The sequence below is a fragment of the Sturnus vulgaris genome, chromosome 9 (genome assembly GCF_052056855.1).
Source record: "Sturnus vulgaris isolate bStuVul1 chromosome 9, bStuVul1.hap1, whole genome shotgun sequence".
Classification (NCBI taxonomy): domain Eukaryota; kingdom Metazoa; phylum Chordata; class Aves; order Passeriformes; family Sturnidae; genus Sturnus; species Sturnus vulgaris.
Window position 1 is genome coordinate 6,175,011 of NC_142251.1, and position 21,847 is coordinate 6,196,857.

Consider the following 21,847-nt stretch of genomic DNA (forward strand, 5'->3'; position numbering starts at 1 on the left):
TTTTTTTTTCTGGTTTTGGGGGTTTTTTTAAAACCTGAAAGATCACAGTAAAGAAATAAAGAATTAAGGCTTTGTCCACATCAGACATTTGTCCTGAAGCAGCAAAATCCCTTCAACTGAAATCAACACCCTCCTAAAGTTAAAAATGGCAACTTTAGACTGCATTTCATGCACAGACCATTCCTAAATGCGCTCACTGTCCAAACCTCACACACTGATCCTGTGCATGCTCTGGTACACAGTTAAGTCCAAGTATAGCCTTAATTTCAACACAGAAAAGCCCAAACTTCTCTAATACTTGGTAGTAATAGCACACATCTAACACCCAACATCTCTAGATCTTTCCACAGATGTCACTAAGTAAAATGCAATCTACAGGTGGCAAAGAGTGCTGATAAATCAAATCTCCACCAGGAAGTCAGTTCATTTCACTAATCTGACCAGAGGAAGAATAAGACAACCCATTTCAGACACTTGAATGGTATGAGCTGACCCACCAAGCACCAGAGCCACCATAGAGTGAATGAAGAGAACATGGCTTCATGTGGAAAACAGGAGGGAAAAATGAAACAATCCCTTTTTGACAGCAGTGGAGGTTAGATCACACCTCCTTGTCCCAGAAACATCTACACAAACAACACTGAGCACAAGGCACACCACATTTTTGCCTGGTTTCAGCCAGTGGTCTGCTGAACACAGAGACAGCTCTGAGCCTCTCCTTGGGCCTTGGCTGTGTTCATTCCTGAGCTGGGCCTGTTAAAGTTGTTATTTTTAAGTGCTGGATCAGGATCCTGCCATGAAGTTAAATGAACACAGATGCTGCTTTCTCCACATGCAGAGGTGCACACAGCCCACCACAGGAGCACTGATGGGTTCCACCAGCCCTGGTGTGGTGAAGGTCCCAGGAGAGGAGTTTGTGGTGTCCTTAGGCAGTGGCACTTTCTGCAGGGACTTGGAAAGTACCATTCTGTCCCCAGAAAGGCTGCAGAAGTGCAAACCGCTCAAGTTGCTGATGCACTCAGACAAACTCTCCTGTATCTAAAAAAAAGCCTTATGCTGACAAAAGGATGGGCAGATTTCCCTCAGCCTACAGTACACTTCACTGTTTGACTCATCACCCTGAGGTGGAAACACTTGCCTGATCCCTCAACACCAACAGCCTGTTTGGTAGTATCTGTTATGTAGTTGTTACTACCATTTTCCCAGTTTTTGCTCTCCAATAAAAACACCACTGTGCCAGGAGGGCTGCTTGGAGGAGTCTCCATCTGTGTGATCTGACCAGAGCAAAGAACACGCTGACCCTAGGATATCACGTTCTGAGTCCTGTGCAGAAACTCCTGTTGGCACAAAGGCAGGATCCAATTCACTCCTTTAACAGAGGCACTTGGTCATTTTTCAGCTGCAGCACATTGAGACATGAAATTCAGTGTTCCAGCTGGAAGTTGGGAAGTCTGGCCTTCACCTGTCTGTAATCCAGTTAGTGACATCTGCATAAGATAGACCCCCTAAAAAAGGAGAGATAAAACACTCTCCTACCTCAGCCTAAAATTTCAGCTCTCTTCTCTTTCAGTTCATCAGCTCAGAGTAAATGACAGCTACATAAAGACACTTCAGGAGACACTATATATAGGGTGAAGTGAACTTTTCCCCAGGAAGCTCTAGATCTAGGTCATCTTGCTTCTTCTGGGAGGCAGGAAAAACCAGGTTACTCATTGAACAAGAATACAGTTTCTAGAGGAAATAAAAGATTACTTGGAGCATGAAATTTTGTGTGGATAGTACTTTTTTATTTCCTAAAGGACTTTTAAAAGCAAAACTCACCATTAAACTCTGTCTCTTTGAATACCTGACTCCATCCACTTTAAACTGAGAAACCCACTATATTTACAGAAGGGATGAGAATTCTTTGGTAAACTTACTTTCAGCAGTTTAGCCACACAGTAAAGTAAACATAACTTTAGGTCTCAGAAGTTTCAGGGAGTTTATCTATATTCAGACATAATATAAAATCCCTCCCTGCACCTCATTTGCAATTCGAATGATTATACACAAGCCAGCACAACTCCAGGAGAGCTATCATACAAACCCACTCCAGTGGATTAAATACCACATTCCCACTTCCAATCGAGGGCAGCGGGAAAATAACCAAGCATCTCACTCAGGTTTGGGCCAAAGGCCACCATCTAACTCAGCCCAGCCACTGGGGTACCTGGCCAGCTCAGCCACTGCAGCAACATGAAGGTGCCATTAGCTGAAGAGGTGGGAGACCAGGGCAGGAAAAGTTTTCTCAGCTCAGGACAGACCTTAGTGCATCACTACCTATGCAGGGCTCCTCACCAGCTTCCAATCAGCAGATCCCTAAAAATGGTCAAGTAGAGGTGTGGGCCTGTAATTCAGTTTAGTGACTGCAGAGGGGATTTCATTAGTTCTTGTGAGCACAACCAAAACAGCCCAGAGAGACTCGGAGAGCTGGGAACTGGGAGGTGAAAAAGCACTAACCAAGAAAAGAATTAACAGTTAATTTAAAGTTAAGTATTTTTGCTTGAATTTTAAAACTGATTCTCTTCCCTTCCAAGAAGAGTAGTATACTTCCAAGGACACCATTCTCCACGGGACAATCCACAACTGCCTTAAGGTCTCCAAATACATAGATGCAACATTAAAGAACTCTGTGAAGCAGACGCTAAAGCAATGTCTTAGTCGCATTTCAGAAGCGAAACTGAAGATATATGGATGCAACTGCACTACATCGTGATATTTAAACAGAAAACAACCAAGGGAAATTCCAAAATATCAGAAACTGACAATGGCAATTAAGCAAGTATTACTACAGCACATAAAGTCTATCGATGCTAAAATATTAATTTTAGTGTCTTAACTCAATCTGAATTTAGAGCATTAGTTTGCTGAACCTTTTATGTATTTTCAACTGAATACAGCAATAAATTCACCGCTTTTTGTTAAGCAACAGTACAAACCAAACCAGTTGAGCAGTTTCGTACGTCAGCAGTCAAGCAGTGCTTGCACTCATTTGTTCAAAACCTGAGAGCAATCCCTTCTCTTTCTGAACTTTAAATAAAATTAATGTATTCAGGCAAAATAAATACTAGTCTTAATCTATACTGCAGAATTATACAATGTCTGAATTAAAGATTTTGACAACTCTGTTAATAAAACACTGTGATTAATGTTCAGTGCACAGAACAAGCTCTGTATCTGGCTTTAATTACAGTGATGAATAAAAGTCAGACACGGGCATCGTCCCAGAGCATTCATGCATTATACTGTCCCATAGATACTGAAATAATGGAAGCTGATGCACTTTGATCTCTTAGATAAGCCTCCCACAGCTCTGAAACAGAAAGGGCAACAGCACCCAACCTCATCCAATTCTGCAACGTTCACACACTGAGTCGTAAGAGATTTGTATCCCCACTAGCGAGATACATCTTATGGGAATAAATACAGAGAAATATTGCTCCATTTCCTTCTGGCTAGAGCTTGTACACAAATCATCTGGAGAGCCACACAGAGTGAAAGTGGTGAGGACTACAGGGACACCTTACAGTCTCCACAGAGATATTTATACTTGGACAGTAGTTATGTTGTAACATATTTGCAGGATATACTCTAGTCTGCTTTTTTCTTCTAAAGCAGTTTTGCCATGACACAAATTAGAAACTGGCGGCATGTGGTAGATGTAATGGTTTTAATCATAGTTGCAAGATGGGCAATTCCTTGCTTTTGTCCAAACCAGCACATACTGACTCATTTTTTGCTTACAACTGGACAGTCAAGCAGCTTCATTAAATTTTATTAGTCATAAACCAGGCGTTTCCTTGATGCTTCTAGGACCTCTCTTAGCAGTCCAAATTCTACTGGCACATGGCTTAGCTACAATCCCAAGCTCTGGGAAACTCAGCTCTGTCAGCCAGCTGAGACTTGTCTTTGACTGAGGATGAAGTTGGCCCTGCATGAGCTTATGGCCTTGGAGTGCAGAGCACTACATGCAAGAACTGCTCTTGAACCTTGCCTCTAGAAATACAAATCGCTCCCTCTGAGCAAAAAGCAGATGAGAAGACACAGAGGCCACTCCAGTGTCCAAAAATACAACCAACCAAGGGAAACAGGTTGCAGTAGTGCAAGGATAATAGTCTGCACATTCATCGCTGCATGCTGGGGAGGAACTTAATTTCCTGAGTCACAGTTTCTCTCATCCTTCCAACAGATTCAGTCCTCCCCTGGGAACCTCAGCCCTACATCATCCCTCAACTAAACCAGTGGCTAAAAACAGAGGGAGGACAAGAAGGCTCAAAACTCAGTCCAGCTTTGGCAGAGGGTAGTGTGATGCGTGAGCCGTGTGGTGGATCAGCACAAATGCCCAGTGCAATAACCCAGCTGGTTGTGATTTGGCTGACGCAAGTGCGGTTAAAGGATGGCTCTTTTATCTCTCCTCCAGTTGCTGCACGCATCTGCTCTTTGTCCATGTCACCGTGTGTGGATCCTGGCCCAGCAGCTTTTATGCCACCGGCATTGTGACTTTCTTCTTCACTGATGAGAAACAGAGTGGTTGGCAGATTCCTATGGAGGGGCTGGTAAATAGAATAATCACTCTCTGTAACTGTTTGGTCTCTTGGAAATTGTTTCATTAGTTCATAGGAAAGTCACGGTTGATTTGCTTTAGTCCATGCCACAGATCATTATCTCTTCAAAACATAAAAGTGGTTTATTTTCTGTGGGTCAGAAACTGACTCCAGATGTACAGCCAGCAACAGCTGATCACAGCACTGAACCCGAGGTACATACGGGAAACAGAAGAGCTTCCTAAATGCATGGTGGTCCTAGATTTTAGGGAGGGTGGTGTTGCATGTTTGGGTTGGCTTGTCCAAAAGAATGCATGATCTTCCAGCATAGCAAAGATTCATCACCCTGATTAGGCAAGATTTCTTATTACCATCTCCACAGACTCTTCATTCCTACTAATCAAGCATCTGGAATGCAGGCTGCCCAATAAATGCTGAACTATCAGATTCCAAAACAGATTTTAGGAGACTTATCTACTGCCTTAAACAGATCTTCTGATAAAGCTCCCTCTCCACATCATCAGGTTTGTCATAAATTTCTGCAGAGGCTCCTTTTGCAATAGAGGAACATTCTTTTATTAAAATCAAATTACCATTGAACACTTTACAAACTTGAATTAAATTACTAAGCATGCCTGCACTAAAGATAAACTTTATTACTCCTTCACTCCTCATTTTACAGTGAAGAAACTAAAGCACAGACCAGTTAAGTGGTTTGCTAAAGTTACAAACAGAAGACATTAAATAAGGATGATGATAGCTTATCCTAGGGCTGCTAGAGTGGGGTTTTTTTGGTGGATTTTCTTTTGTTTAGTCTTGGGGCTGGGAGTTTTTTCGGTTGAAGTGCAGTTTTACCCAGCAAGAAGTTACACAGCTCTAGTTCTGCTGGTCGCTGCTATGGCTGCCCAAGAGCAGGCAGAACAAGACAGCATCTGCTACAAAAACACTTCCTACCTTCAGGGAGCAAGACATCTTTGCTTCTGAGACCTTCATAATGTCAGGGCCAACTTTTCTTGTCGTCTAAATAGAGATGGAAGCTTGTTTTGCCTTTCAGAGTCAAGAGAACAGTGACTCTTCAGCTTTTTCCCCTGAAAAGGTTTTTTCTTACTCAACCATGCCATCCCTAAAAACCTGCCCATTTTGTAATTCTTTGGTCTCTGAGGAACTGTTTCACTAGCTCATAGAAAAGTCATGGCTGATTTGCTTTAGTCTATCCCACAGACTATTACTTCTCCAAAATATAAATATGCATATTTTTGTACATACGGGGAGGCAGAAACAAGGACTAGCAGAAAGACTGGAAGACACAAGTCTGCCACAAACAAGAGGTGCTATTTTTAGTTTCTTTGCCTTACATTCTGCAACCAGTTTGCCTACAACCATGAACAGGGTCTGCAGAAGTGCTCATCAAGCTGAGCTTGCTTCCTTCCTTTGTGGAAGTGATGAACAGGGACAGTCGATAGAGCATCTTGATCCAACTTATTTCTTGCAGAAATCCATGTGAAGCAGAAAGCAATACTCTGTTAAATGTGATTATAAACATATTCTTTTCAGAATTCCCCTTGGAAAATCTTCTGGACAAAGTGGTTAGGAACAGATCCTTACCAACTGCCAACTCAACAACAGTGAATCTAGAAACCAGCTCTAATTTTATAAGAAAGGTGGTAACACAGAGAAGTCAAACGCAGCATACTCTTCCCAGTTCCTCCAGCCATGCCTAACACATTTTTAACCAACTGTAGTTTAAAATATATTTTAAGCAGATAAAGTATTACAATATTCAACCATATTAATTTAAATTCTTTATGGATGGGTATTTTCAAGATTGAAGTTACCTAACTCTGTGATACCATCTGGTATCCTTTACTTTCAGGTCTGTCTTCCTTTCTTCTCTGCCCCACCATCTTTTTTCACCAGCAAAATGAAAGACAGCCCCATCAGCCAGTGTGGCAGGCTATGCTGAAACCAATATGCATTGAGACAGGAAATGCAGGTGCAGGTTTTTTCTAACTGCTGTCTACAAAGGAAGTTTAGACTCAGCATCCTCAAGAAACTTTTCACCTAGAACTGATTACCAGCAATACAATTTTCTAGATAACTTGCTAAATTCTTCAGCTGTGGAAGAATAAGAAGTGTCATGGCATATTGTTCACTAACCAAATAATCTTGAATGCTACTATAATGACATTCATAGTACATATATTTCATTACTGTATGGAAAATGAACTGTGTAGTCCTATACTGATATTAAAAAAAAGGCTTACTGAATTGCACATACAAATAATTTACCAGAACTGCAGTATAAAACATAGAACACTTACAGCTTTTCTGAATGCAGGTCTAAATTATATCATAACTATTTATCAGGAGCGACTTTACCACTTAATGCTTGGTCTTTCACTGATAAAATGTTATTCCAGAAAATTACGAAAACACGTCTTCATTTCTGAGAATGCTTGAGCGACCTTATGTAATTCAATCTCATCCTTGAAGAGAAGCATCAAACATCACTGGCTACTCTACCATTTCTTATCCACGCAGCAAACTCTCAACTTCAGCTCCTCCATCACTTTCCCTCTTCACTGCAGCTGATCTTCACCTCAGGCACTGCTGCCAGAAGGCCCCAACCAGCAACAAAAACAAAGGGTTTGAAGGCCTTTGAAGTTTCCAGCAGACTAAGGAACTGTGGACTAGAGTGATATTTCAGCTCATACCCACAAGTGCAATTGTAATTCATACACATCATCACCAAGATGTGGAGAACAAGTAGAAAAAAGGGCAAGACATGCATAGGCAACTTAAATACACTGCCTTCTTTATATGAAAGTAACCCTACTAGTTGGTTTGCTTTTTTTTATGGATAGCTTTCTGTAGGTAACATTTTCCCACTGCATCTTTCCCCCTTTTATGCTGTTCCAACATAGATCAAGAGTTCCAGCTTTGCACAACCACTCCATGGTAGATTATAACCTGTTACACTACCACAGTCTTCCTTCTTGTGCAGTACACACAGTCACAGATGATAAATCATTTCCTTTGGGGACCAAGAGAATTTTTGTTCAGCTGTTTCTATAAACGGGTACAACTCCTAAATCAGAATTCATTTGGCTAGAAATTTTAAATTATATTAATTACCGTGCCTTTGAAAGGACAGCATCAGAACACTGATGTGACATATTACTTAAGTCATGAGGAGAGTGTAACAAAGGCTGGGCTCCTCTCTTGAGCAAAACACATCCAACACTCCTATCCCCAGGGCAAGGTTCACACAGAAATGCAGTGGACTCTTTCAGGAAGATTCTCTCACTGGGCACTTCTTCATCCTCTCCAGGGCTACAGCAGCTCCTACTGTGCTGTGCTGCTCGCTGGCCTATGGCACTGCCACGACAGGCTGAGGTGCCACCTTCCTGAAGTGGGAACAGCTGGAATGAAGCAAGACAAGCCAGAGGGATGAGGACAGGTACACTGTGTACAGGTGACACTCGGTTCAGAGGAGGCCCAAGGAGGCTATTGCAGCAACCTCAGTTTTAAGAGAAGCCATGAGACATCCTAAATTACACTTTCAAAACCTGCTGTCCCCAACAGCTTTTGGAGGATTATGGGAGCACAGCATTGGCTTAAGCTCATGTTTGTGATCTCTCATCTCATTTAGTTCCTACAGCCAAATCAAATGAGTATCCAGGTCAAAAGGTTTTAAATTAATCCCTCCAAATAAAAAAAAAATCCACTAGATCCACTAAAACATTTTATCTGGGCCTCTAAGACAATACAAGGTGGTACCAAGTACCAGAACGTGCTCTGGAGCTCTTCTGGTAACAGAGTAAAATATTTTATTAGTCTATCTGCCACATCAACATATCAAATAAGCTTTTATGAGGTTACTATCAACACCAATGCTTATTTCTCATGCTTTCAGCTAAGTAATTTAGCAAGTATCATACATCTTTTTTAGAAGACTGCAGTGTATTTTGTCCACAGTAATACTTGTTAGAAACTTAGGGAGAAAATGCGTAAAGCATTTTGTACTTTACTAGATAAAAATTCCAAAATTGAATAAAATGGCAAATTATTTCCTACAGCTATTAAGGAACTATTTAAGAACAGAAATATGAGACAAGGATTAAGAAAAGGGACACATCTGTTCTGCAAAATAAAGTCTTTGAGAAGAACTACCAGAAGTAAGAGAAACTGAAAAGAAAAGCCAGTGAACTTGTACAGAAAAACAGCAGAAGGCATATTGCCAACAGATGGTGAAGAAGTCATACACCAAAAAGGAAAACAAACTTGAAAGCATACTCAATTTTGAGGACTTGAGAAAAAAAAACAAAACCAAAGCTAACTCCTTCCCAGTCACAGATTCCCTGGTTAAAAATGGAGCTGCATGTTCTTAACACTTAGAAAAGCAGTTGTAATTTCTGTGTTCTAAAATGGAGGCATTCAAAATTAACATCTGTCTATGAAAATGTTGGTCCACTCTTGAAATCACTTCCTTCCTCCCTGCCATGAAAACACACTCTTTTTTGGGTGTGTTTTCATTATTTCTCATGTTAGTGGTTGAGCCCAATGCACTGGGAAATATCTGATGCTTTAATGGGCCACTTTCTCATTAATTCAGATACCTGTTTAAAAAGATGCTTCCTCTCTGAGCCTTTCTGCAGCAGCTGAATCAGGTACTGCCACAGGAACCAAGAGACAGGTATTTGCAGAGCCTCTCAATGGAAGTTATTCCCCATTATTCTATGTGTCCATATTTTTCAATCCAATTCTCAACCTCACTTTTGGAAGCAGGAATTTCACACAGCCAGTTTAATAGCACTCACTGACCAAAGGAATTTGACATGCTATACTGCAATTTTTACTGGGGGTACATTTTGCAGTTGGAAATCTATAGGTAAATAAAAGTTATGTCATAACAAGAGACATGAATGCCTATGGCACAATGCTGTCAGAACACGAAAAGGTACTTTAAATGTCAAAATAATACAGAAGTCATCTTCTACAACTGTGTATCTTCCCCCAGCAAACCTCCTTTCCTTAGTTTGCATACCTTGCAAGAGCTATTCAGGAAGTTGACACATTTTTTGTTGCTGCAAACCCAAGAGCAAGAGACACATCAGATTTTACTCTCTTCTAAAATATGTCCACTTGCAGCTGAAATTTCAGCAGTTCCCTATAGAAATGTTCACCTTCCACTTTCTCGAGGCTAGCTGCCACAACTAAGTTTTCAAACTTGTTTTATCCCCTTCCGTGCTTTCTTTCCTAATGTCTACACATTATACACTAACTCTGGTTAAGACATTTAAAGAAGTAATTACCAGGAACAAGGGCACAACTTTGCCATTTGTAACACTGACTCTGAGCTGCCACTTGAAAGTTAAAATGAGTGACTTATTTATAGCACAAAAGTAATACTGGAGCATCAGCCATTGTTCATACTTAGATACACAAAACTGTGTACCTTGTAAACATTGACCAATTTAAAATTATAAATCCCCTCAACCTCAAAGTGCACAAAATGCTGCATAATATTACAGCTAAGGCCTATTTTCTTTTTTTAAAAGTCACAAACCATTGTAGTTCAAAAATCTGTGGAAAGAGTAGCTTTGATTTTGACTATGAGACACTAAAGGCTACCCTAAGGTGAAGCTTTAGGAACTGCCAGGATCAGTGAAGGAGCTTTCAGGACAGGCAGTGATGTTCGACACAGCCAAGTGCCTGTGGGCAATCACCTGATGCTGCACAGCTCTCTTCAGCTGAGGGAAGGTTTGCTATGAATAAACTTACTCGATAATAGACACCTGTGGGTTCGTTTATTTGACTGTCTGTCGTGTTCTCAGTCAACCATCCGCACTTACAGACAAGTTCTTCATCCCGAAAAAATTTTTGAAACCCTCTGACAACAGAGGAAGAGTTGTTATCTAACCAACATCCACACTAGAAGGCCTGCATAATGCATATACCTGGTTGGTGACTCTTACAAGAGCTAACAGGTTGTTTTCAAAGGGAAGAACAAGGAAAAAAAAAACCTCCACAAGTCTAGAATCACAGATATAAAGGCAATAAATCACATGAACAGTTCAAACTTTTTATGCTGATTTGACAAAAATACAACGCACTTCTAAACCTCATGGACCATTCAGGCTTAATTTAGAACAACACAACCTTTAAAAAACTTGGTCTGCCACCAAGCACTTTCTATTTACTGGACATTAGTAGACATAGTTCAGAAATCAGAAAAAACAATTCCTCACATCACGGAATTTATTGTGACATTAAGCTTTCGCACCCAAACAAAACAATCAGGCACACACTGCCAAGAACCATCGGTGCAGCTTCAGGGCACCAGCAAGGGCTGCTACGTGTAAGGCTTCTCTTCAACACTTGCGGGGCTCCTACTAGGGTGGAATTCTTGAACTTGATAAAGCATTTATAGATTACACGCCTGTCCGGTTAAATACTTCCTGCAATTTTGTTAATTACACAGCAGGGTCTGCAATTAGGGAATGACTCCCATCCTAGAAAACATATAGCTCTCAAGTCACCCCCCCTAGAATGTGTGTCTCGACTGCCGCTTCTACAGATTCCTTTGGAATGTATGCTATTATCCCAGATAGGAAAATTCTTTCAAAACTTGAATAGAATTGCAGTTCTACCGCTGGATGGTTTTCCTCTTCATTTTTCAGTGCTGTATACCGCTTGTTTAGGTCAATACACCTTTCCCTAGGTGGGGGTGGAGAAATCCAGGAGCAGACAAGTGCAAGCCCACGTTCAGGTTCCCTTTCCGTGCCCATCCCTTCCAGAGGCGGCCAAGCGCAGGCTTTCACACCAACGCCATCCCCCTCCACACCGGCCTCATCCTCCCCTGTCAGCAAAGCCATCAAAGCAAATACCCGGCCTTTTCCTTCTTTCCCCCTGATTCGTCACCAAGATGCAAATTAACAGATTCTCTCAGAGACAGCGAAAAGAGCCCACCGAACAATGGGAAACACTTCCCCGCTGGTGCCCCACAGGACGGAGGGAAACAGGATCCTCTGCGCTGGGGGAGTTACTTAGTGGGGATCAGATGCTACTAAAAATACGGGAGCGGTGCGAGCGGGCCCGGACAAAGCCCGGGCAGGGCCCGCGGTCCCCGTCCCGGAGCGTCCCCGCGCCAGACGGTGATGTCACCGCCGGCGGCAACAAAGGACGCGGCACCGGCCGGGCGGCCCCTGCCCTCCGCCCCCCACCCCGCCGGCGGCACCGCGCCTCCCGCCCGCCCGGAGCGCCGGCACCGGCCGAGACAAAGCGGCTTCCCCCGCGCTACGTGCGGGCGGAAAGGGAGAGGTTCGGGCCGCCCAGCGCCGGAGCGGCGGCGGAGAGGCGGCGGCCCCCGGGGCGGTGCGGGCCGGCCCCCGGGCGAGCGGCCCCGCGACCCCCGCCAGCCGCGGCGGGGCCGCACTGCCCCCAGCCCCGCTGCCGCCCCCTCCCCTACCTGATATGGCGGCGGCGGCTCCTGATCCGGCTCAGCTCCGTCTCCGTAGCTAGCTCTGTCCGACTGGGACTCGTGGAGCAGCGAGATGTCATCCGAGGTGGGGGACTTGAGGCAGTTCCCCATCTTCCCGGGGGGAGCGCGGCCCCCCCTCCGCCTCCTCCCGCTCCGGCGGCGGATCCGCGCCCTCAGCCTCCCCGCCGCAGCGCGCAGCCCGCAGCCGCCCCGCCGGGGAGGCTCATGCCAGCCCCGGCCCTAAGCGGCTTAGCAGCAGCAGCAGCAGCCTGGCCGCCTCCCGCTCCGCAGCCGCCCCGACCCCCGAGCCGGGGGGGGCGGCAGGACGGACCTCCCACCCCCCGTGGGGCAGCGGGCTCCGGTGGGTCCGCCCGCCCCGCGGCTGCCCGGCGCGGTTCTGCTTCCCGGTCACCAGCTCCCTGCGCACTGGGCTTTGTCGCACGGGCCGCCCTGGCTCCTCCTCTCACCCCTCCCCGCCAGGCCCGGGGAGCAGCGGCGGGGCCCCACTGGGCTCCGCACCCCCCCGGCCCCGCCGCGGGGACAGCCCTGCCCGCCCCCGGCGGGACGAGGCGGGACGGGACGGGCTGGGGGACCCAGCTGCCTGCCGGGCTCCCCCGACCCCAAAATGGTGGGAGCCGCTTGGCTCCGCCCCTGAGCGCGGTGTTTGTTTGTGTTCCGGGCATGGCGGAGCCAGCGGCCGCTCGGGCCCGGCGGGACGGGACAGGACGGGACGGCAGCGGGGATTCCCGCACCAGCCGGCCCGCTCCGGCTGCGGGAGCCGGTGCGAGGCCCGGGGGCCTCCCCAAGGGTTCCCCCGCGGGCGCGTCCCCAGGCAGCAGAGGGGGTTCCATGTGCTGCTCCCCGCAATGACCCGAGGGGCACGGTCAGTGTAGGCACAGGGCAGTGAACGCCAGAGTGGAGCAAAATCAGCAACAGCAACTTGGCTTTTGCGTTTCTAGAGGTTTTTTATGCGATGAGCGGGTGCTCTTAGAAGCCATATATTTAGCTCCTTTTTTTTTCCTTCATAAACGTACATTCATACTTGGATATAAATATAGCGAAGTACTGACAAACGCAAATTTGAGGACAGTGAATGCCCGTGTGTCACTGTGTGCCAGCACTGACCCACACAGAGGGGAAGATGTGATGGTCCTATTGGTGTTCTTTAGCTCCTCAAAATGCACGCTTGGCCTTCAGATTCACACCATGGAAAACACTTTAAAATCCAATTTTTAAAGTGAAGGGTTTTTTACAGTGAAGCAATTGTGGTGCAGATGAGGGCAGCTGCAAAGTCCAGTCTGTAAAGCAGTACAGCGTGGCTGCTGCTTATCACCAAGTTCTCTGGTGATACAGCTCTGCAGCAGAGCTCCCATTTTGGGTCAGAGTATCTCCAGACGTGTTCACAGTGACATGTTTGGCTCCACAACCTTTGCTGGTGGACCTCAGTCTGGGATCAGACATTTTGCTGATTATCCTTATGAGTTCATTCTTGGAGATTTCATTTTATTACTGTTTAGGGTGGTTTGTTTTGCTGCTTATCAATGGGTGAGTTAAACAACCCTGGTGTAAAGCCTGGGATTGCTGCCATTTATGGTGTTCTAACACAGTTTCAGGCTTTTCAAGGAAACTGAAACTAAAAATGGGGCAGGATTGTGAGTGTTGCTCAAGACAGAGAGGCTTTGCAATGGCACATTGTAAATAATGACTGCTGTACATGGCTTGCTCATTTGGTTTATCCTATGAGTCTGTTGCCTAGCTTTAATAGAATTAGGCAAGCAATTGTTGGAGGGTATCCAGTGAGCCACTGCCTCACCCAGTCATGATTTCAAGGTTAAGGCAATGTCAGAGCTGTCTGCTGTGAGAACCTGGTGATGAAACTCCAGCCTTGTCACTGGTGTTTTCAGTTGTGCAGTGGCATTATTGGGAATGAGATTAAGGGCAACTAGAAAGACTTATTTATTCAGCTGGGAGCTCATGTTTTGTTTTCTCTGTGAGGTTCGGGCCTGTGTCGTTGATGTAGTTCAGTGAAAACCACGGGTCCCACTGTGCCTTGGTGTGAGGCTGTGATCACACTTGTGATCCTCTGCAGTGAGGAGGTCCTATGGAAACCTGTGGTGCCTCCCTGGTGGCTGACATGCCAAATTAGCCTTTCTTTGGAAACTAGAGTGCAAACTGGTCTCATCCTGATATGCATTCAGGTCACAGGTGAGATTTCCTGTGCATCTCATGATATCAATGTTACATTTATTTACCTTGAGGCAGATATCCAGAAGCAATAGCTGCTAATCCCAGCTACAACTTTGCCCTTAGTAGGTACAGGACACTCCAAATCTGGGCTTGTTTTAAAAAATGCAGACTTGTCAAGTGCCAGAAGAGATCTGCTTTTCATGGTGCACTCAGAGACCAAAGAGGAAGCAGAGGTTCATGTCTGGCCTTGCAACAAGACAGACTGCACCTGTGAGAGCTCTGAAGGGGGAAGAGCTACTGCCAGTCGTGCCTGGGTTCTTTGAAGTCGGGGTGGTTGAAGGAACTGCTTTTCATGGCCATTCACTCCTGTTATTTCAGATAGGTCATTAATAATGGCTTTGCACCACTGGCTCGAAAGTTGTACAAAGGTCCAGGACATGGAAAATGGAAATTTGTTATGTTCACAAATGTCTTTTAATATTCCTGTGTGTGCTGAGGTGTAGCTGTGAACCTACTCCTTTTGCTACCACACTTTTTGCAGGCTGGGGACAAAGAAGCAGAGGGATGGGTCATCAGAGGATGTGATTTATGAATGTGGTTGCTTTAGATTTATGGTATGTTTTAGCAGAACCATAGGGCAGTTTAACTGATTACTTCAGTTCTCTCTGGCTTTTACTTCCTCTACTTAGTTTGGGGAACAAGTATTAGTCAGAAGGATTTTCTAGAGCCTTAAAAGACTCCTATAGAGGAAGAAAGATTCATGTAGTGGTTTAGAGCTGCACAGATACTACAGATGGAAAAGATAATGCAAATACAAAAATTAGTGTCAGACTAATGTCAATACAGAACTGGCAACGTAAGTCAATGACACTTTTTCTCACTCGTAGGCATTTAAATAGTTGGCTGTAATCTGTTGTCAGAATGGAAATGGGGATGTTCTGGAGTTTGCCAGTGTACAGAATTCATGTTCTGGTGCACCTCGATACAACAATGTCATACATGGGTCTGTTCTCACCAGCTTCTGGCAGCTAGCATCTTCTGAGTGAAATCAATCTTTCAAAACAGAATGGAAATCCAAGAAAATGAGTGTTAAACTATACAGACAAAGTTTATGTCTTCTTTTGCAGGCTTTTGATGCGAGGGGAGGCAAGTGACATATTGATGTATTCTTAAGGCTCATACGAGGTAGCCAGACATGATTTTTTTACTGAAAAAACGTTTCCTTTTGAGTTAAAAATCTAAAATCCACTGAGGACATGAAAAGTCCTTCTTGTTAAGAGTTCCTCTGCAAAACTGATGTCATAAATTGCCTAATTTTTGGAGGAAAGACCCTTTGATAACACCATTTTACGTGATCAATGCTCATGTTATTGTTGGACAACATTTTGGATATGTTTAATATGTCATGCTTAACAAAAGTTTTTGAAAGACCTTTTCTTCTCCTCAGCATGGAAAAGTTTTTTCACTTCCTTTTCTTCCATCAGGCTTATTTTCCCAGCACTTATCATCTCTCATTATGTCTTATCTTTCTTCTGGATAAGGTTGTTTTCCCAATTCCTGCACAGGAGCCCAATTGACTTCTGGGTGCAATCTTTCCATGCCATGGTACCCAGAGGTTCAGAGATAACTCTGTTTGCTCGGGTAATGTTGGTGAATAGAACACAATGCAATTTTAAAACCTTTTTCTGGAAGAAAAAAAAAAAAAAGACTTTGTATACCTCTGGAGAATGGAAGTAAATTACATTCTTCTATTATGTATGTGAATCTGATTACAGGAATGGTGGAATTAATTTATCTGGTTATAAAAGGCATGACATCTTCTAAAATGCACATGATTATTTTTAGTTTTGTTGATTTTAGCTGAACCATAGACGTTTCTCAGTGTATATTACAACTGCATATTGCTTTTGAGACAGAGTGAATGCAGCACTAGAAAGCAATTATGGAACTAATATATTTCCCTGAAATGTACTTTGTGATGCAGGATTTTACTCATGTTTCTAAAAATTACTTAAACTTCTGCCTAAATAATCCCGGTATCACAAATAGGCCACTTATATCAATTTATCCCAAAGATACCATCTTGGTAAGGAGAAGTATTCCATTACTGGCAAGAATAACTTGCCTTCCATAATATCAGTTTTCCCCAGGTCCAAAATATTTTTTTCAGCAAGGAGTGTAATGCCTGCCTATTCTGTGCACTGGGACACCTGCACTGTGAGCCACAAAGAACAGAAAGAACATGTATTTTGGCACTAAAACACTCAAGCAACAAAGCAGACAGTCATCATACAAAAGGAACCTCTTCAAACAAACCCTCTGTCACCCAGCTTCCTGGTGAATTTTGTGTAGGAATCAATTTTCCTTTTTCTCCTTGTACCACATGTTGCCACAGTCTCAACTTCAAGGGTGATCAGAGACCTATAAAATATGATCTAAGGGGAAAGATTGAAAGAATTGGGGTTGTTGGGAAAAATGGTAATGATCTTTCAAAATGTAAAATATTTCTCAGAGAGAAGGAATAAGTTTTTCTTTGTGTTCAGTGGGTCTAGGGCAAGAAGTGATGGAGATTTAAAGTAGATATTAGAAAATTATTTCAAACTGCAGATGTAGTTTGGCACTAAAAATGATTATCTGGGAATCTCATTTGCTGAAGGCTTTGAAAAGCAGATTAAGTCACATGTCTCAGGAATTATTTTAGTTGCAGTAGATTATATGGAGATAACCCCAAAAGGTTTCTGTCTGGTTTTTGGTCTTTTGTTTCCTTCAGGTGATTTACAGCAGATGCTTTGCTGTTGTGTTATTTTGATTCTCACTCTTTCTTATATCCTCAGAAAATGCCAGAAAGAAAAGATGTCAGTAGGTAAAATAGTGGGTAAGTTAGAATGGGTGGGGATGTTCCCAATAGCAGAATACTAAGAAATCACAGTTCCTGCAGGAAAGCTGGTGTGTTTGAGCAGAGTGTGACATGCTGACATGTCCTCCTGACAGGCTTTGGGACACAGGTATTGGGCTGGCTTTCAACAAGTGGTGGTTAGTCAACACACAGAAATCTGTGGTTTAAATTTTAATTTTAAATTTTAATCGAAGCTTCACTTTTTGATGTTCAAGTATTTCCTGAATTTTCAAGGAGTGAACTCCATCCACAGTTCACCAGTAGCCAGTTTGTTAGACTTTTTGTTCCTCCAGTTCTCTGCAACAGTAAGGTAGTATCCAAAATGCTTGTAATTTTTTGAAACAGAGTTGAGGAATTGTTTGTTCCAGTTAAATATGCATTCTGCTGCAAATTTAAAACACCTTTTGTTCACGTTCTCCATAGTCTTCCTGTTTTCTGATTCTCACCATTCTTCCTGTAGCCTAAAATCTCTATTTTCTTCCTGTAGGTAACTGTAGGTCTTCTGCAATAACAGAGTGATAAAATGACACTTGAATAGATTCATGAGAACCTAGGAAGTGTGACCTGTCAGACAACTCTGCCCAAGTCCAAGATCACCTCTGTCCTTGTGTTCCTTGACAGAAAACTGTTGAAACTCTTTCTGGATACTAAATGATGGCTGCAGGTACCGTGTTCTAATCTCTTGCTGCTTCCAAAAATTTCCTGTGATTGCCATAAGTCAAACTCTTTATTATGTGTTCCGTTTGCATTGTTAAAACAATTTTAGATATCTGAAAACTTACAATACTTTGTTTCAGTTTTTCCTTATGGATCATGATTTGTAAATCTCTGAGATGTTTCACTGTCCTGCAGCCTCCTTCTTTAGTCCACTCTTCCAGTAAGCATGGCACCTCAAGCTGCACAGAGTGATCCAGTTAAAATCCCAATGTTTAATAAAGAGAAAATTATTTACTGTGTGCAAAAATGCCATTGATCAAACTTAATGTCCTTCCTTTTTCCTACCACATCGTTTCCTGTAGTTGTAGCTCCTGTCACTCCCTATGCTTCTCCATGTAATTCCTGCCTACTCAGATTTTCTTATTTTATGCTTCTCCAGATGATTATTCTGAAGGTTACTATTTTGCATTTCCTGTTGAAACTCTGGTCTGTGACAGCTTAGCTGGCTGAATTGCAGCAGACAAGTTACTGGAGACTGGACAGAAGGAATGTGAGAAGGAACCATTGAAGATTTTGTATTAAAGTATGAGGTGGTTGTGAATGACTGCCCTTGGGAAATTCACTTTATCCTCTGGCCAGAAATGTTTCTTCTTAACATTTAGTTTTACTTTCTGATTAGTCTGTGTTTATACAGCCTCCTCTTGGAGGGATAGGCTGGAAATTTGTACCAGTATTTGCTTTTGTGTGCTCAAACACTACTATGTTTCCTGAAAAAAAAATTCTAGAAAACAACTATATCATGCAGAAAACAGAAGTTACCATAAATTAAGCCTCTAAAAGTATGAAAAGGAATACAAGAAGGAATTGTACAATTCCTTAATCTGTTCTGATTTTGGTTGTATGGAGATTCCTATAAGACATGAAAATCTTGCTTGTTTACTTATATGACAAAAGATGAAAGAGGCTTTTCTTTTTTTTTTCTTTTCATTTACTGTGAAGTGCATGCCTACAGTTAGTTTTTGTAACAGCAAATTGTTCCCTCTTTCAGTTAAGGTTACAAAAATTGCACACTCTATGGAGCTACTTTAACTTTTATTTGGAGCTGTTATCATCTTAGCAGTGGACTTGAATATCACTTCAGAAATTCTTAAGTCTCAAAACCCACAGGCACTTCATTTGGTGTTTTGGTCTGTGTGCTGTTCCACAAACACTCAATTAGACATGGGGGACTGCACAGAATCTCTGCAAGACACAGGGTGATTGCAATGGTGCATTTTGCCTCTGGCTTACAAGCTGTACATCAGCACAGTGCAAGGGTTAAGGACAAGATAAAATCATTTGCTGCTGTTTCGATTTCCTGAGGACTTGTTGTTTTTACATGAGAAATGAGGAATGCAGTGAGGACCATTCCTATGCCTAGATTTCAAAGTATGTTCGTGTCAACTGTGGTGCCATTCTTAGGTTTTACATCAGAACCTTAAGTTTGAATATAAAGATCTCTGTTGTAGAAGCCCCATCTTGTGGACAACCAATCAATGACTACTTCAGCAGAACTGAAATTTGAAATACTTAAAAATCTAAAGATATTTTGGTAGTTTTTTCAACAAACTGGAGAGTTTTCATATTTCTGGCCAATATGGGAACTTCATTCATATGTTGAAAACAGCATGTGCTTTTCAAAGACTTTTTCCACAGGAAGAAATTGTGAATTGCAGAGAGGTATTAACACTGAGGTAGAAACAAGGATGATGCCCTCAGAACCCTTTTTTAAGTCCAAATCAGCTAAAACACAAGACTGAATCCTGCCTTGAATTCCCAAAATAGTGTCCTGTAGCACTTGGATAGTACAAATTAATCTTTGAGTGGTAAAATCATATAAGGGCAGAAGGGCATCCTTTGAAAAAATTATTAAGAGAGAAAGAATAGCAAAGTATATGTGAAAACTGAATCTGGAAAGTTTGGAAATATCCTTAAGGAGATTGTTTCAGCACAAAGTAATGGAAGAGGTCAAGCAACTCCAGACTCAATGAGTCAACACAGTAGGAAGAGTGTTAGGAAGGTAAAAAGAGTGTGAAAACAAGCCTGTGAAAAAAGTTATTTTCAGGTTTCAATATGACATTGGTAGGATATATTAGATACATTCTATTAAATAGAATAATATATACATATAATTAGAATGTCTTTTTGTTGCTCTGAAGAAACTGGGCTACTCTCTGATAGTTTTCTGTTTCTTCCATATGAAGAAAGTAGGAACCTTCATGATAGTTTTCCGTGTAGTAATTAAGGCTGTTATGAAAGAGCCAGAAAATGTGGCGACATCTAGGGAAAGGTTGGCAGAAGTGCCTCCAACTGAAACTGGAGCCACTCCTTTTTCTGTGAAGGTGGTGAATCCAGGGAAAGTTTTGTTGGAATGGCTTATTTGGAAGGGATGCCGAGAGTAAAGAAGATTCTGGGATGTGGACAGGGGGTCATTGCAGCCCCTTTGGTGGGAGGAGGACAGAGTTTGCTAATCCTACACGTGGATGTCTACCTGAGCAAGGGGATTAACAGAAGCCAAAGTTCAGGATCTGGATTTTGCAAAGCTAGGAAATAATTTCTTAGTCCTTAACAATAGTAGTCTGGATGATATCTTCACTTTTCAGACATACCAGCTGCAATACATTTTACTATTTAAAATTACCTTTAAAAGTGAGTGTACATCTGCCACTTTATAGTTTAAAATTGAGTTGAAATAATTAGATTTGCATCATTCTGTAGTCTGGGAATTTCACAAACAGTTAGTTTGTAACATATATAGATCTGAAAAAGTCACCTTTCTTAATAAGCTAACAGATACAACTATAAATGCACATTATCAGGATATTATTAAAGATTCACAGAAATATCTGGCTCCGTTTGCTTCTCATATGCTTTTGGAATAGAATTCTGCATTTTTGATAAAGGGCATCTTTGATGAATTGTCTGAGCCAGAACAAAACCTTTGAGTAAAATGTATATTCCAAATTTTTACCTTCTTCTCCTTAAAGACGAGAATATTAAAATTTTAGCAATATACAGGACTACAATTTTTACCTGAAAGCCAATTCTGCTGGAACCAGCATGTGCAATCAAAATCAAAATCTTTCTTAGTGTGAAGTGAAACCATGAAAGGATCTTTGCAGCTGCTTTCTGTGGAAGTTGTTTCTTCCTCAGGAGACAGGGAACAGCACATGCTGGTTCACTCCTCAAGGGAAGAGCAGATGAAGTAGGAACAGCTACTTAGAATTCCCTGCACTTAAATAATAAAGCATGAACAGTTCAGCAAGAGGAGTACAGACAGGTAATAGTATGGTGTGAAATCTAGAGGAGCTGTAGCCTAGGAGAAGAAAACGAAGATGTAAAGCTTGTCATAAAAGGGTGTTGGAAAGCAAGGATTTATTCCAGCAGTGTCGAGGGAGGGAATAAAGGCTCAATCCCTGCTCCACCAGGTGAGTTCATTGTAATGCAGAGGACAGGTCTTGCTATAAAGGACAGGCTCTTGCCTTATTCTGAGCAGAAGGCTCTAGAAGAAGTCATTACTGGTAAAAGCAACGTCTCTGAAGGAGTAGAAGAAAAGGGCATCATTCAGTGATACTTCTTGGATTGGACTGGATTATAAATTACAGGTGGTTGTTTATGCCCATATGAAAAGGAACTGATTATATCACGAAGAGCAATTTGTTGTACCTTCCCTGCTCAGCTGCAATAAAATGTTCAGTTGCTGAGGGTTCATTGCTAAAAGTTGCAGAGTAGTATTTATCTCTCATACAAAGAGATTTTTTCAAGAAAATACAGCAGAACTGGAAACTCAAAGTTTAAGTGTAAACCTGCAGTAATCCACTGTCAGAATTGTGTAGGTGTATAAAATTGATTTCAAAGGGAATGAAGAGGTGTGACTTGTGAATTGCTACTTTTTAAAGATAAAAAACTAGTTCACATGTAGGTCACGTTAAAAAAGTAAGGTAACTTTTCATCCTAATCTCTTTATTATGCACATTTTTATAGGTGTTTTCTTTGGTTGCC

General features: G+C 42.5%; 1 protein-coding gene and 1 long non-coding RNA gene across 2 annotated transcripts in view; both read right to left on the reverse strand.

The window, feature by feature from the left end:
- Positions 1–12,465, reverse strand: part of RNF11 (ring finger protein 11) — a 30,041-nt gene extending 17,576 nt beyond the window's left edge. Inside the window, exon 1 of the mRNA XM_014870656.2 lies at positions 12,055–12,465. Within this exon, the coding sequence (XP_014726142.1) occupies positions 12,055–12,177 (123 nt within the window). The 5' untranslated portion in view covers positions 12,178–12,465. The remainder of the gene's footprint in view (positions 1–12,054) is intronic.
- Positions 12,466–13,278: 813 nt separating this feature from the next.
- Positions 13,279–21,847, reverse strand: part of LOC148222784 (uncharacterized) — a 32,326-nt gene continuing 23,757 nt past the window's right edge. Inside the window, exon 3 of the long non-coding RNA XR_015805343.1 lies at positions 13,279–15,938. This is a non-coding gene — a long non-coding RNA (uncharacterized LOC148222784). The remainder of the gene's footprint in view (positions 15,939–21,847) is intronic.